General features: G+C 40.8%; 1 protein-coding gene across 2 annotated transcripts in view; it reads left to right on the top strand.

The window, feature by feature from the left end:
- The window catches only part of pals1a (protein associated with LIN7 1, MAGUK p55 family member a), a 40,387-nt gene extending 25,844 nt beyond the window's left edge, over nucleotides 1–14,543 (top strand). For both annotated transcript variants that reach the window (XM_079573470.1, XM_079573471.1), the window contains exons 5-17: nucleotides 98–205; nucleotides 1,475–1,552; nucleotides 1,669–1,809; nucleotides 1,895–2,056; nucleotides 2,286–2,363; nucleotides 3,389–3,572; nucleotides 10,311–10,382; nucleotides 10,462–10,533; nucleotides 10,611–10,778; nucleotides 10,858–10,947; nucleotides 12,456–12,568; nucleotides 12,645–12,755; nucleotides 14,359–14,543. In XM_079573470.1, coding sequence (XP_079429596.1) covers nucleotides 98–205; nucleotides 1,475–1,552; nucleotides 1,669–1,809; nucleotides 1,895–2,056; nucleotides 2,286–2,363; nucleotides 3,389–3,572; nucleotides 10,311–10,382; nucleotides 10,462–10,533; nucleotides 10,611–10,778; nucleotides 10,858–10,947; nucleotides 12,456–12,568; nucleotides 12,645–12,755; nucleotides 14,359–14,535 — 1,554 coding nt within the window. In that variant the 3' untranslated portion in view covers nucleotides 14,536–14,543. The remainder of the gene's footprint in view (nucleotides 1–97; nucleotides 206–1,474; nucleotides 1,553–1,668; nucleotides 1,810–1,894; nucleotides 2,057–2,285; nucleotides 2,364–3,388; nucleotides 3,573–10,310; nucleotides 10,383–10,461; nucleotides 10,534–10,610; nucleotides 10,779–10,857; nucleotides 10,948–12,455; nucleotides 12,569–12,644; nucleotides 12,756–14,358) is intronic.
- The last annotated feature ends 1,161 nt before the right edge of the window (nucleotides 14,544–15,704 follow it).

Genomic DNA, 15,704 nt, shown 5'->3' with positions numbered 1-15,704 from the left:
CCCTTTTTACAAAACGGACTCTAATATCAACCATGAATGATATAAAATGATCACGTTTTGTAATAGATAAATAATCGTCTCTGCCTTCTCTCTCCAGTCCGATTTCCAGTCTGCTCTGAAGATCCACAATGCGGTGGCGAACAACATGCACAAACCCTCGCCTCCGTATCCACACACGCAGCAGGCGCTTCCTCTGGCCATGGAGGTGAGACACTCGCCACTCGTCACACACTCGAAGATGAACTTGAAGATGAAACTCCATTTTCACATCTTGGGTTTTGGAGAAGTGTGGAATCCCTTTTAAAATAGTTTTACCTAAATAATTTCAGATTTGGTAATTGCCAGTATTTATTTATTCAAGATTGTACCGTGCATATGAATTAACATGAGTCCTTGAAGTCCACACGTTAATATGCCAGAGTTTGCCACAATAGCCAATTTTCATCTGTCGTTCCTGGGCAGGTTGACGGTTACAGGCATAAAAGGCCACACAACAACAAGCACAAGTATTAAAATTACATAGACCAGTGGTTCCCAAAGTTAGAGGCACTACTGGGCCCTAAAGCTTGTCTAGAAAACATGTAGCGTATTTTCCGGACTATCTATAAGTTGCTCCGGAGCATAAGTCGCACCAGCCAAAAAATGCATAATGAAGTTGAAAAGAACATATTTAAGTCGCTCTGAAGTATAAGTCACAAGTACTAGGGCATGGAGGCGTAACTGCACCGTTGACAAGCCTCTCCCGGCAGCACGTTGTTCAAGCACCCATTTCCAAACGCTTTCTTCTAGTTGTGGCTATTGAGCTTTAAGCCCATGATTAGTTATTTTGTTTTCTTCATTGCAGTAAGAGTAACCACTGCTTTTTGCCAGTCCCTCACAAGTTTTTCACTCACTCCAAAATGTACAGTTTTTTTTAATTTTCAGTGGTACAGTAAGTAAGTAACTAAGTGCTTTATTTGTCATTGTACAACCATACAGGAGTAGAGATACTGGTACAAAATCCTAGAGTGCCCTTAAACACCTTTCAGTGTGAAAATTACAAACAGGAAATTATATATTTCATCCAGCCACCTGTTTGCCATGTGAGACCCTACCAGGGATCATTCAGGTGCTCAAACCCCTCTTTCAGGAGGGAGAAATTATATATTTTGATGTATAATTCACACCTGAGTATAAGTCGCATCACCAGGCAAACTATGAAAAAAGTGCGACTTAGCTGTAAAATAAGAAGGAAATTCCTTTGAATAGAGTAAATGATTTTCTATTGAGGGGCCCCAAGAGAATTTCATATCGACAAGGGGGCCACGATGTCTTTAACTTTGGGAATGGCTGCTATAGACAACAGACATTTCAAATGGTTAGTATAACAAGATCAACACAAAATAGCAATAAGCAGAAATCATTAACAAAACGACAGACAAATAGTGACTAATTGTGCATCATGACAGTTGCTAACATTTGTCTTCTGCAACAGGTCAGGAATCTCATTCAGTCCAGTTCGAACAAAGACGGGCTCGAACTCCACAGCCTCCTGACGGGCACTCACCTCCAGGTAACGTCCGCTCCACACACATCTGTATCGAAACCATCCCCACGTTTCCTCTCACAGAAATAATCACAACCGCTTCCAGTTTTATTAAGCCTGTCCTGTTTTCTCTTCTCCCGCAGTCGTTGCTCTTGGCTCACGACAGCATAGCGGAGCAGGAAATGCAGCCGGAATCTGTGCCCACGCAGGGAGAGACTCTGACCCAGTGGGGAGGAGAGACCGTCAAACTGGTCCGCATCGAGAAGGCACGGGACATTCCACTGGTGAGCGAAACGAGCGCACCCCGAAGTCTGTAAACACTGACTCTGCTACTGCCGCTCAAACTGAGTGTTCCACGTGTTTGTGCAGGGAGCCACGGTCCGTAACGAGATGGACAGTGTTGTGATCAGTCGAATCGTTCGCGGAGGAGCGGCCGAGCGCAGTGGACTTTTATCTGAAGGAGACGAGATCTTAGAAATCAACGGCGTCGAAATCAGAGGGAAAGACGTCAACCAAGTCTTCGACATCCTCGTAAGTGACGTTAATGTAACTTACACAACCAGTCCTGCCTCAGTGAACACAGACGTTTCCTGCCCATTCCTGTATTTACATCCATCCATTTATGTAGATTAACTCAGGGTGTTTCTTACAATAGTGCTGCATTTTATGAGCTTTTAATTTAACGCGAGGTGTGGACGACTTTCCCATGTTGTGCTCACAGCCTGAGCCCATTCATAAAAGTGTGTTGTCTCTGTTGCAGGCGGACATGCACGGCCTGCTGAACTTTGTGCTCATTCCCAGCACTCAGAGCAAACCTCCTCCGGTGAAAGAAAGTGTGGTGAGTCCAACTGTTAGGAAGAAAATACCCTCATGCATTAAATTGGATTCAAACTGGCATTAAATCTAAATTTATTGGAAAATTATTCACTATTTAAGTTAATCAAAAATACCAAAATGATGTTTTAAACTATAAAACATGTTCAGCTGCAGTTTTGGCTGAAATTTGGTTTCCCGTTTTGTCCAATCCCCCCCCCCCCCCCCATGCATTTGTGGAATTAAAATATTGGGTAGCACTTCATAATAACTACACCTTATTCAGCCTTAAAGGAATAGTTCACAGTTTTTACATGTTCTTATGTTCTTATCTAAGCTTAGACGAGTTGATACGTACGTTGATACGTCTGGTCTTTGTGCCCATGGAAGCGCGTGGTAGCTTTGGGAGAGGCCAAATGCTAGCAACATAATTGGTTGTTTTGCGTGACTGAGAGCATGCACAAAGACCTGTATATCTCTGTATGTAAAAACAGTGGCCTGAACTAAATAACTTGTTTACCTTAATAAATCCTTTCCATAGTACGCCAAGTTTGAGTGAAAAAAATTATCTCCATTGTGTAATTGGATGAACAATATCCCTCTTTTACTCTCACGGACAATTAATTAACTGTAGTAGTTAAGTAGTAATTAAATGTTAGGCACACTTAACTAACGAATTGTTCATGATGAATAAAGTGGTAGCTCATCATTTATTAAGGCTAAATAAGGTGTTGTAGTTATTCGGTGTTACCAAATATAGTGGGCATTAAAAGGTTTTAAATCTGACTTGCTTCTGCCTGTATAAACTCGGTAGAACAAGACTTCTATGATACTAAATCAGGACTGTGAACAAACGTGCATAAAAAACAGATGATCCAAGAATTGAGCAATAAGACCTGCATGTTCCCGACTGACCTAAGAAAGAGGTCATTGACAGATCCTAATCTCTATAATCTTGTCCATCTGTAACAGTGACGAGTAAGAGCTGGACTCTCCTTTCTCCAGATGTTTGTTAATCCCTCCTGGCCTGCTCTGTCTCTTCTCCCTCAGGTCCACGTAAAGGCGTATTTCGACTACGACCCCTCGGACGACCCCTATGTGCCCTGCAGGGAGCTGGGCCTGTCCTTCCAGAAGGGGGACATCCTGCACATCATCAGCCAGGCCGACCCAAACTGGTGGCAGGCGTACAGGGACGGGGACGAGGAGAACCAGCCCCTGGCCGGACTCGTGCCAGGTATAAAGACTTGAGTGGGACGGCAAAAGCTAAAGTGTTTTGTAGATATGTAACGTAGGGCTGCATGGATTACGATATTCGATATTTGTTTTGCTTTTTATCAAATATGATCAAAACTAGACCTAAAGATACTAAATAAGGACCAAAACAAGGCAAGAAAGGATAAACTGAACTTTTGCACATTATTAAGTTATTTCATCTTGCACATTTTTGACTTCAGCACCATTTTGGCTTTTACTTATCAGATTTTGGGCCCCTAATACAGTGATACAGGCAATATCAAATGGTAAATGAGCTGCAACTTGCTCACAAATTTGCATATTTCAGCTTCCATGTGAGAACCTGTCTTGTCTGTGTTTTTGCTTTAGGCTCTTTAGCAAAAAAAAGTGTTAATCTCTGTCAGACAGAGTTATTCACACAATTATGTGATTCTGAAAAATTATCAAGTTATTTGTTATGGGCTGTATCTCCTCGTTTGCTTCTTGTTTCTGTTCAAAAGCAGGACCGTCTGGAACTTTGCAAACAGCCGATCAAATCTCAAAAAGTTTTATATCGATCAAATCACAGACCATGTTGTCACGTCAGAAATATATTCTTAAATGTGCTTATGTAGATGTTGATGCTTCATCTTCTAAGAGCATTTTCTTCTTGTTTATCAGAGGTTTTTTTTTTGACCTGTTCCAAACATACATTCATTGAAAAAGCCGTTGCGCCTTCATGTTGAATTATCCTACATTTAAAATCTGAACCAAGTCACAAATAACTCCTTGTATCCTTTAGTTTTTGTGGCAAATGTGACGTAGGTGGTTCACGTTAGTCTCCGCTCTACTGTCTGAAGCATCATAAAAACACTAACTTTACAAAATATGCCGCCATATCCAACTTTTCTCTGATTGGTTAATAATAGGCTTGTCGAGGGTTCCGGGTTATGGCTGCTTGGTAAGAGGTCGCACGTGTGAGTGGCTCGCAACAAAATCCTTCAAACTTATCCTGAACTTTTGACCAACCATCATTTTTGACGCATTTTCGTCTTTAGTATTCTTTTGTTCATCATGCCACCACCTAAAAGTGCCACACCAGGCCAGCAAACCATAAAAACGACAAGATCGAACAACAGCGCTAATGTTGCTACAGCTAATGCTAATGTTGCTACAGCTAATGCTAACAAGGCTACGCCGCCGCCGCATCTGAGCCACTTTGAGGACGCTGCTCGAGAGACAACTACTAACAGCGAAATCCTCAACGCTATTCGCTCATTACGAGCCGACATGGAGAAACATTCTGTGGACACGCTGGAGGCCATCAGGAGTGTGAAAGTGGATGTACAGGCGCATTCACGAAGACTCGATGAGGCGGAGGAGCGAATATCTCAGGCCGAAGATGATGTAGCCTCTCTTCAAGGTAAAGTTCAACAACTTGAGCAAACTGTTACCGACTTGTCCAGCAAGATTACAAGTTATGAAGATAGAAACAGACGCTCCAACCTCCGTCTGGTGGGACTACCCGAAAAATCTGAAGACAAAGACATGTGTGGATTTCTGGAGAAATGGCTCAAAGACGCGCTCGGTGGTTGTTTTACTTCGCCCCCCATCATCGAGAGAGCGCATAGGATTGGATCGTACAACCCTAAAGCTACAACGCCTAGGGTAGTGATCATGAAGTTCCTGAACTACCGTGATCGAGAGACCGCCATGACCGCTGCCAGACGAATGAAGGAGATTTTCTACGAGGACCATCGGCTCAGCCTGTTTCCTGACCTGTCGCCAGAGACCCGCCGCCAGCAGAGGCGCTTCGATGGGGTAAAAGCCAAGCTGCGCGCTCTGAATATCCGCTATGGGATGCTCTACCCGGCCCAGCTGATGATCACACACAACGAGAGGCGTATCATCTTCAAGTCGGACGAAGAGGCTGAAGATTACGTTAAGAAAATGAGACTACAACCAGCTACTGACAACGATGAAGACTGAGCTCAGAAACCGCTGGTGTTTTATCTCTGTGAGGAGCGGACCGTCACTGTGAGGCAAGAGCCCAAATATACCATGTTCTAATGGACCCATACGTAAGTGACTGGCTTGATTACTCATATTTTACGATATATATTTTTATTTCACTGACATTTCTAGCTTACATTTAACCTGCTTTTGCATCAGGGGCATATTTAATCATTTATTTTCAATTCATTTATTTATGTATTTTGTTTGGTCAAAGTTCTCCTGTTGGGGGGGCCGGTATAGGCCGCAGGTTTTCCGGCTGGTCGGTGCTGGTTTTCTCAACGGAGACTACTGTTATTGCGAGCACACCGGTGGTGTTATGTGTGTGCAGTTGTACGTTACCCACATTGTGGATGAAACGTCTTGTTTAACCCAGGTTCTTAGTCTAGAAGGGTTCACGGTCACATTTCGTTTGGGGAAATGTGCGGGGTTTTGTTTTGGGAGCTTCACTCAAGGTTGTTTGTATTTAAGGTTTCTACAAAATGCAGATGTGAAATTGAAAAGGGTGCAGCCACTCTCTTTTGGCATAAACAATTAAAAAGTAAATTTTATTATGTCAGGTAGCTCTACTATAAATGTGTCCACTTGGAATGTACGTGGCCTAAATAAAATTGTTAAGCTTAAGCAAGTACTGGGCAGAATAAAGCAGATGAAGACCACAATATGCTTTTTACAAGAAACGCATTTGCTGGAGAAAGATATTAACCGGGTGAGGTCCAGATGGCCTGGACAGGTATTCTTCTCTAGTTTTTCCTCTCATTCTAGAGGTGTCGTCATACTGATCCATAAGTCAATTCCGTTTCAGTTAAGAGATAAATACATGGATCCTTCTGGGAGGTTTATTATACTTAGTGGTACCATAATTTCAACTTTAGTCAATCTGGTTTGTTTATATGCCCCTAATGAGGATGATCCTGCTTTCTACCAACATTTCTTTCTAACTATGTCATCTTATAGTGGCCAGTACATTATTGGAGGTGATTTTAACTGTGTGATTAATCCTGCAATGGACAGATCAAATACCTCTGACACCTCCCACCAACAAGCAAGAAAAACTATTGGGAAATTCATGAGAGACCTTAATTTGGTGGAGGTTTGGAGACATCTTCACCCTGATGAGTCAGAGTTCTCATGTTTCTCCAGCACGTACAAAACTTACTCGCGTATAGATTTTTTTTTGGTCTCCTCCAGTCTCGTGTCTCTGGTTCAGAAATGTTGGTATGAAACTATTTTACTCTCTGACCATGCCCCAGTTATTTTATCCCTACTAATGCCCAATTTTTGCTCCCATCCACTCCCCTTTCGATTCCAAGCGAAATGGTTGAAATCTGTTGAGTTTGAAGAATTTCTAGAAGGAAAGATAACAGATTATTTCTCTTTCAATACAAACCAAACCAGTGCATCAACAAAATGGGAGGCATTTAAGGCGTATATAAGGGGGGAAATAATAAGCTATACTAGAAGTAAATCTAAAATACATTTGAGTAAACTAAAGGACCTTGAAAAACAAACAAAAGAATTGCAAGACCATTTATATCATCAGGATGACACTGAAAAATATAAAAAACTTCTATTATTAAAATCTGAATATAATGAACTCAGCGCTAACAAAATAGCTACAAACTTACTGTGGCTGAAACAGTCCTACTATGATCAGGGTGAAAAGGCAGGGAAGCTCCTGGCCTGGAGGCTCAAAAAAATACAATCAGATAGAGCCATTAACTCAATTACACTCGACGATGGAGAAAATGTTGTAGACCCAACACGTATAAACAATGCTTTTGCCAAATATTATGAGAATTTGTATAAATCTGAATATCCTGAAAATGAAAATGCACAGAATCACTTTCTAGATCAGCTGCAATTTCCAATCCTACCTGAAGAGACAAAAAATAACCTCGATTCAAAGCTAAGTATAGAAGAACTTAAAGAAGCACTTCGTCATATGAATAGTGGCAAGGCCCCAGGCCCTGATGGACTCCCGATTGAAATTTACAAGAGATTCTCTGACAAATTATTGCCTCACCTGCTTGAAATGTTTAATGAGTCCTATGAAAGAGGTATTTTACCACCATCTTTGAGAATGGCCTCCATTTCTGTCATTCTAAAACCAGGTAGAACTCCAACAGAAATGGGTTCATATCGCCCCATATCACTTATGTCCTGTGACACTAAAATATTGTGCAAGGCCTTGGCTCGTAGGATTGAATCACACACTCCAGAATTAATTTCTAATGATCAAAATGGATTTATTTTGGGGCGCCAAGCCTTTCATAATATTCGCCGACTTTTGAATATATTGTACGAAAAACAATCTGCCACTGACCACGCTTTTTTGTCATTAGATGCCGAAAAGGCGTTTGACAGAATAGAGTGGAGATACCTTTTTGAGACCCTTAAAAGATTTGGTCTGGGAGAAAAATATTTGAAATGGGTCCGATTATTGTACACAGAACCGATTGCTAAAATTGTAACAAATAGTCAGTTATCTACACCTATACAACTTTGTAGATCCACTCGACAGGGCTGTCCCCTTAGCCCGCTGTTGTTTCTTTTTGCCATTGAGCCACTTGCTATGGCTATACGCAGCTCCCCTGAGCTGACTGGGATAAAAATAGGACAAACTGAACATCGATTATCCCTTTTTGCGGATGATATAGTTTTATTTCTAACCAACTTGGAGAAGTCAGTTCATGCAGTGGGAAATATCTTGCAGACTTTTGGTCATTTTTCTGGATACAAAGTCAACCAGCAGAAAAGCTCCCTGTTATTTCTGAACAAAAACAACCCTCCTATCCAAACACAATTTACCTGCACCTACGAAGGTTTTACCTATTTGGGAATTCAGGTTAACCCGGACATAAAGAAAATTGTTTCTATCAATTATGACCCTCTAGTTCAAAAGGTTTTAGAATCATTAGAAAGATGGGACACGATGCCAATCTCCATGATAGGTCGCATTAATATTCTAAAAATGTCTATTCTTCCAAAGTTTCTTTATCTTTTTCAATCTATTCCCCTACATATTCCTGCCTCTTTGTTTTCATCATTAAATAAAAACTTTACCAGATTCATATGGAATAATAAACGGCCCAGGTTGCGCCTTTCTCTTTTATATTTACCTTTCGACCGAGGGGGGCTTAGACTACCCAACATGAAGCTGTACTACTGGGCAGCTCAATTATGTGCTGCTACTTCCTATTTTTCATGTAAGGATATTCCTTCTTGGGTACAAGTTGAAAACAACACAATAGAGTTGCCATTAAAATCCTATCTTTACTCAGCTGAAACTAAACAGCTGCTAAAAAATACAAAAAACCCAATAATCAGAAACACAGTTTCGATATGGCACCAGGCACATGTTGCTTTGAACGAGGAATCTAAGCTTTCAACTCTGTCACCCATTTGGGGCAATGTTACATTTAAACCTGCACGCGCTGATATGGGCTTTAAAATGTGGATGAATAAAGGTGTGTGTAAAATAGGGGATTTGTACAATGATGGAGTTCTAATGTCTTTTGAACAGTTGACAAACAAATACGACTTGCCTAAGAAACATTTTTTTAAGTATCTTCAGGTCAGAAGTTTTGTTACTAATGTATTGAAGTCGACTGTGCAGCCCCCACTGTCCACTATAGAAAATTTGGCTGTTAACCATCATCACAGTAGGGGCTTACTTTCCAAATTTTATAATATTTTGATTACAGCCTCAAAAGAAAGTAGTCTTTCATATTTGCAAGCCTGGAGATGCGATATGGAAACAGACATTTCAGTTGAGGAGTGGAATAACTCCTGTTTACTCACACAAAAACAAACTATCAACACAAAAACAAACTATCAACACAAGATTCCGATTAGTGCAGTACAAGTGGTTGTTTAGAACCTACATCACACCAGTGAAACTCCATCATTTCAACCCTAATATTCCTGATGATTGTGTCAAATGTGGCAAAGAAAAGGGGACACTTTATCATTGTATGTGGCAGTGTGAGGAAATTCAAATCTTTTGGAAGCAAATTTGTGCGCTTATTTCTGATTTAATTGAATGTAGAATGCCCTTAGAAGGTAAACTCTGTATATTGCAAATCTTTCCAAATAGCTTCAAATGTAATACAAAAAACAAGAAACTTGTCAATTTTTCTTTGGTGCAGGCGAAATATGTGATTGCTTTGAAATGGAAGGACACAGAAAGACCTGGAGTGAAACAGTGGATTAAACTGATGAGCAGTAACTTAGCGCTGGAGAAACTGACATACATGGCCAAAGGAAAACTGGAAGACTTTAAAGACATTTGGTTGCCCTTTCTACGCCTTGTAAAGGACTTTGATTTGTAGAAAATAATTTTGTTGTAATTGAGTGAAGGGTGGGTTTTAGGGTGGGGGGAGGGATTTTATTTTATTTCTTTGTGTTTGTGTATGTGTGTGTTAAAATTGAAAATATCAATAAACATATTTGTGGAAAAAAAAAAAAAATAATAGGCTTGTCAATCATGCCTATCGGAAATTTGAAGAAATCACCCCTGATCCCAGATACACGTCTTTGTAGAGAATACGAAAGCGTGTATTCTCGCTTGTCACACTTTCTCCTCGCCTTATTGATCGATTATCAATGTGAGCATGGAATAGAAACCATTATGCAGCTCTGTTTGCAGCCCAATGTTTCAAAAAGAACTAAGTAGAGAAACAAATGTTATCTAAACTTATGGGTTTGGTCTACATATGTCTAACTATATGTTTTTATGTTGCAGGAAAGAGTTTCCAGCAGCAAAGGGAAGCCATGAAACAAACAATAGAAGAAGATAAAGAGCCCGAGAAGCCTGGTTAGTTAGACACTGAAAGCTATTTGAAAATTGTGTGACGTCACGTGTCCTATATCGTTTTTATTTTTGTGCTTTTTAGGGAAACTATGGTGTGCTAAACAGAAAAAGAAGAAGAGAAAGAAAATGCTCTACAACCCTCACAGGAACGATGGTAAACTTGTTATTTCCGTGCTCATCATCATGTTCTCTCGATCAGATGTTTAATTGCCCGTCTGTGTTTTGTGTCAGACCTGGACAACGATGAGATCCTGACGTACGAGGAGATGGCCCTGTACCACCAGCCGGCCAACAGGAAGCGGCCCATCGCTCTCATCGGCCCGGCCAGCTGCGGTCAGACCGAGCTGCGGCAGAGACTCCTGCACAGCCACCCGGACAGATTCGCCGGCGCCGTGCCACGTGAGACGCTGGACTTTTACCGTTTGTGAATGTTATGTTGGATCGTTGAGGTGAACTGTGTCGTCCTGCTCTTTCACAGACACCACGCGGAGTCGGAGAGACGGCGAGCTGAGCGGCCGGGACTATCATTTTGTGTCTCGACAGACTTTTGAGGCAGAGCTGTCGGCTGGTAGGTTTTCAAATAACATCAGGACATCGGGGGTCAGTGCACTGGGAAGAAAATGCCATCTTGTCTTAGATAAAATAACTTCAAAGTGCTTGAAATATTGGGATTTGTGCTGATTTTGAGTACCATAGATTGGACAAATGGAAGAAGCATTTTTGACTCCCTGTTTTCAGTTCTTCAGGGTAAAGGATCTAGCAAAGACTTGAGACGGTATAATGGTGTTTAACTTCTTAAAGCAGTACTATGTAACTTGTTTACCTTAATAAATCAATTTCATAGTTCCTCTGGGGGTAATACAATTGTTAATGGAATGATTGGAGGGTCTTTCATCTCCCCCTGGTGTCTCTTGTCAGAAAACCACAATTGCAACTTCGCTGCCTATGAGTTGGAGCCACCAATACACACTAATGGAATCAAGAAGAAGAAGCTAGCAGGCTAACAGGCAAAGCTAACTGTGGGCTAGCACCACTTAAACAATATTTACAGCCAAGTTTGAGTGAATGAAATTATCTCCATTGTGTAATTGGATGAACAATATCCCTCTCTCCCTTTGTCTTTTCTGTCAGCGTAGTATTTACTCTCACGGACAATTAATGAGTACATAAAATGCAACACGCTACGACACCTGCAGTGGCGCTTATGGCCTCTAGGGGTATGAGTTACTTAGTTCTGCTTTAACCCTAACCTGAACCGAGCACATTTTCTCCAGTTTGGCATTGCCCAAATCTAAAAGCTTCTGGACTGGAGCTTGAAGCCTATAGGCCAGTGTAGCGCCTCATTTGTAAGCTCAGATCAACAAAACTGATCGTGACGTTGTTGCCGTATTTTTTTCACATTTTTGTCGTGTTTTTGTCTCTTTTTTTTTCTGGCTTTCTTGTTTTTTTTCTTGCTTTCTTCCTTGGTTTTCAATTGTGTTATTGTTGATTTTTCCGGCACTTTTTTGTTGCTCTTTTTTTCCTTTTTCATTACTTTACAATTGCGTTTTTGTCGTTCTTTTGTTGCTTTTTTTGGGTCACTTTTTGTTATATTTTCCTCCTTGTTTTCTTTGCTGTTTTGACGCTTTATTCAAGAAGCTTTTAGATTTGGGTAAAACCAAACTGGAGGGGGTTAAGGGCTTCCGGTAACTATTCATGTTCAAGCCTCTGAAAGAAAGGTTTGAAGGAAAATCGACTTTGTAGAGCTTTTTACCTTGTTACAATGTTGTTCCCTCATCAAAAACGTACCTGGAGCTGTGTTTCGACTCACTTGCACATCTTTGAATCTTCTCCAGCGGTTGTTCTTGGCACCACAGCAACAGCACCTCCCAAAAAGCACCACCTGAGGTCCTATGTATTTGTGTCTCTTTATTGAAACAACTGTGTAGCAAAGAGGAGGAGTGGGAGTGGCTTGTGTGAAAATCAGGAAGTGAAGCTACAGGATGTTTTGTTTTAGCTGTTTATCAACCTGAGAAAAGCCTGATACTCCCTCTTAAAGATCTGCTGTTGCTCTAATGTGTTTTTCTCTGTGTCCAGGAAAGCTGATCGAGTCCGGGGAGTTTGAGAAGAACCATTATGGGACCAGCACAGACTCGGTGCGACAGGTCATCAACACTGGAAAGATCTGCGTGCTCTGTCTCCACACACAGGTTCATACAGATAAGGAATATAAAACACACTACATGAACCTCGACATATTTATTAGCACATCCTCTGATCTCGCAGGCGCTGAAGGTCCTGAGGAGTTCAGATTTAAAGCCCTACATCATCTTCATCGCTCCGCCCTCACAGGAACGACTGCGGGCGCTGCTGGCGAAAGAAAACAAGAATCCGAAGGTCTGAGTCTTAAACTAAGTGGATTAAATGCAATGTTCTGCAGTAATGATGACGCCTGTTACAGTTGTGAGCAAATTAGCCTGTAAAATGTCCCTATTTTAACATATAGATAAGATATATATTAGCTATGCTATATAATAGAAATTAAATAGATATTGAAGACCTCAAAGTATCTAAATTGTTATACTGGCATCCGTATTGGTTCGAGGAAATTCAAATCAATTTATTTGTGAAACTGAGTGACTTAAAAGCAAAATGCTGCAGTTGAAAACAGAGGTTAATGTTGAGATTTCTGGCTAGTTTTCTCCCTTAACATCTTAGTTTTAATGTCAGTAAAAATAGACCAAACTCTGCCTTTGCACAAATAATTTTACAACGTTTTGTCCGCTTGCAAGTCGGAGATATCCAAGAAGTGACTACAACATCGAGGCGCTCCTTGGTCTTTCCCACGCGTATTCGTTCACAAATATTGACGTGTTTGGTATCAATCAATCAATCAATCAATCAATCAATCAATCAATCAATCAATCAATCAATCAAACTTTATTTATAAAGCGCTTTTCATACCGAAAAGTATCACAAGTGCTTTACAGATTACAACATTTAAAACAATACGCCTGGCACAACCTCCCATACATATATTTTATATACTAGGATTAAATAAATAGATGTCAGTTAAAAGCTAAGCTAAAAAGGTGGGTCTTGAGCCTGCTCTTAAAAACATGAACGCTCTCTGCAGCCCTGAGCTCCTCCGTAATATTGGAAAGACTTCTCGCTGTGAGTCTTTTTGTTGACTTTAGGAATAACTAGGAGACCCCTGCCGGAGGAGCGAAGGGGTCGTGAAGGTTCATAAGGTAAAAGCAGTTCTGAAAGATAAGAAGAACCAAGACCATTAAGACATTTAAAAACCATTAAAAGTTATTTAAAATTGATCCTGAAACACACGGGGAGCCAATGGTATCCACGTGTTGCACAAAAGGCGACCGAGATGACGCTGTAATCCAAATATGGTCATTTCCTTTCTGGGAGACAGACACTCACACATATGCAGACACTACAAAACTTAAGAGTCCGTTTTATCAAAATGTTTTCTTTTCAGAGTGATTTTTTGATATACAAACCCTTGCCTAATTTGTTAAGTTTAATTTTTACATGTTTTTTTAAACTAGAAATAAATATTTGTAACTAATATATAATCAATGGCTCGGTCCATTATTCAGATATTGTTGCTGAAGATATAGTGGGCCATTTTTATGCATTGATAAGATAAGATAAGCCTTTATTGATCTCACAATGGAGAAATGTACTTGTTACATTCAGCTCTTAGAAACACTCAGGGTGTGCAAATAGGCAGGAAATGTGAGAAAAAAAACAATTAAATAGTAAACAGTGGTGTCTCATATACAATGACTACCAAGGACTTTGTGGGGACAAAAAGTATGAACAGTAAATAATAAAGTAAACTGACTAAAACATCAGTAAACTACAGCAAAAGTTTCAAATTGATATCACTATAGATTATTTTACGGGGCCCATTATTGATAAAAGAGACTCTATATCGCTGTTTTTGAGCTGTCCCTGATGTGGTGTGTCTTGTGTTCAGCCCGAGGAGCTGAGGGACATCATAGAAAAGGCCCGGGAGATGGAGCAGAGCAGTGGACACCTGTTCGACGCCATCATCGTGAACACGGACCAGGACAAGGCGTTCACCGAGCTGCTGAGGCTCATCAACAAACTGGACACGGAGCCGCAGTGGGTGCCCGGCTCCTGGCTGCGCTGAGGACACACAAACACGAACACGAGACCTACAGCCCGCGGAGGGGAATCCCGGGCTGGGGACACACTAGAGTCGAGAAAACAATGTTATAGTTTAGTCACAGTCAGACAGTTGATTTGGTTGGTTGCCAAAAGCCCAAAGCGTTCCTCTTCTCGTCTAGTGTGTCCCTGGAATCTGGAGCACATTTCTGGATACAAACTGGACCTGTTTTTACTGCTGCTGCACTTACACACACCGCTGTTACGTCTTTCAACACTACACCACAAGAGTAATCCAGGAATGAGTAACGTTTTGGTGGAATGAGTCAGTTTGCCCCTGATTTTAGTCAATACTTTCAACAAATCTGTCAGTGAGGCAAGTTTTTTATACTTAGGGGAGGCACTAGAGGCAAAACTCTTTTCAGTTTTTAGGTTTTGAGCCAATTTTGTCTCTTAACCCCGACCTGAACCGAGTACAGAGCGACAAAAACAAGGATGAAAATGAAACGAAAAAAGCAAGAAAAGAGCGACAAAAACAGAACAAAAGACTGACAATAACACGATTAGAAAGTGATGAAAAGCCAAAAACAAGTGACGAAAAAGTGCCTGAAAAGCAACAATAACGCGCTTCAAAAACGTGAGGAAAAAAGAAAAAAAAACCTATGAAAACAAGACAAAAAAGAGACAAGAACTGGCAAAAACACATCAACAATGTCAGTTTTGTTGGTCTGACTTTCAAATGAGGTGTTACTCTGAAAAGCTTTTAGACTTGGGCAGAGCTGAACAAGAGAGTGGTTCAGGCGTTGGCTAGGAGGATAAAGGGACAATACGGAGTTTAAAAATGTTAAAACTAAGTATTTTCATGTTGCTACATTCATGTCCTAATGTGTAGAATGAGCCCAGACTTTTTCACCACAACTGCCTCTAAAACCCTGCACTGCGACTCAAAAAGTTGTTACTTCGGGTCTGAAGTGCCGTCATGCACGAGCTTAATACAGAAGGTGCAGTTACACGTATGACCTGAGGTGGCAGTAGCGAGCATAAAATGACCAACTTAAGTCTATGTGATCCCTATGTGATTTACAGTTTTGAATTTCCAAAAAACTGGTACAGAAGATTTTAGATTATTCCACTAAAAAACGTCTTATTTTAAAACTAAGCAAAGATATCCAAAGTCCTCTCTGAAAAGGTTGT

This window comes from Gobius niger (genome assembly GCF_951799975.1).
Source record: "Gobius niger genome assembly, chromosome: 16".
In the NCBI taxonomy this organism is placed as follows: Eukaryota; Metazoa; Chordata; class Actinopteri; order Gobiiformes; family Gobiidae; genus Gobius; species Gobius niger.
This window is presented reverse-complemented; position numbering and strand designations above follow the sequence as displayed.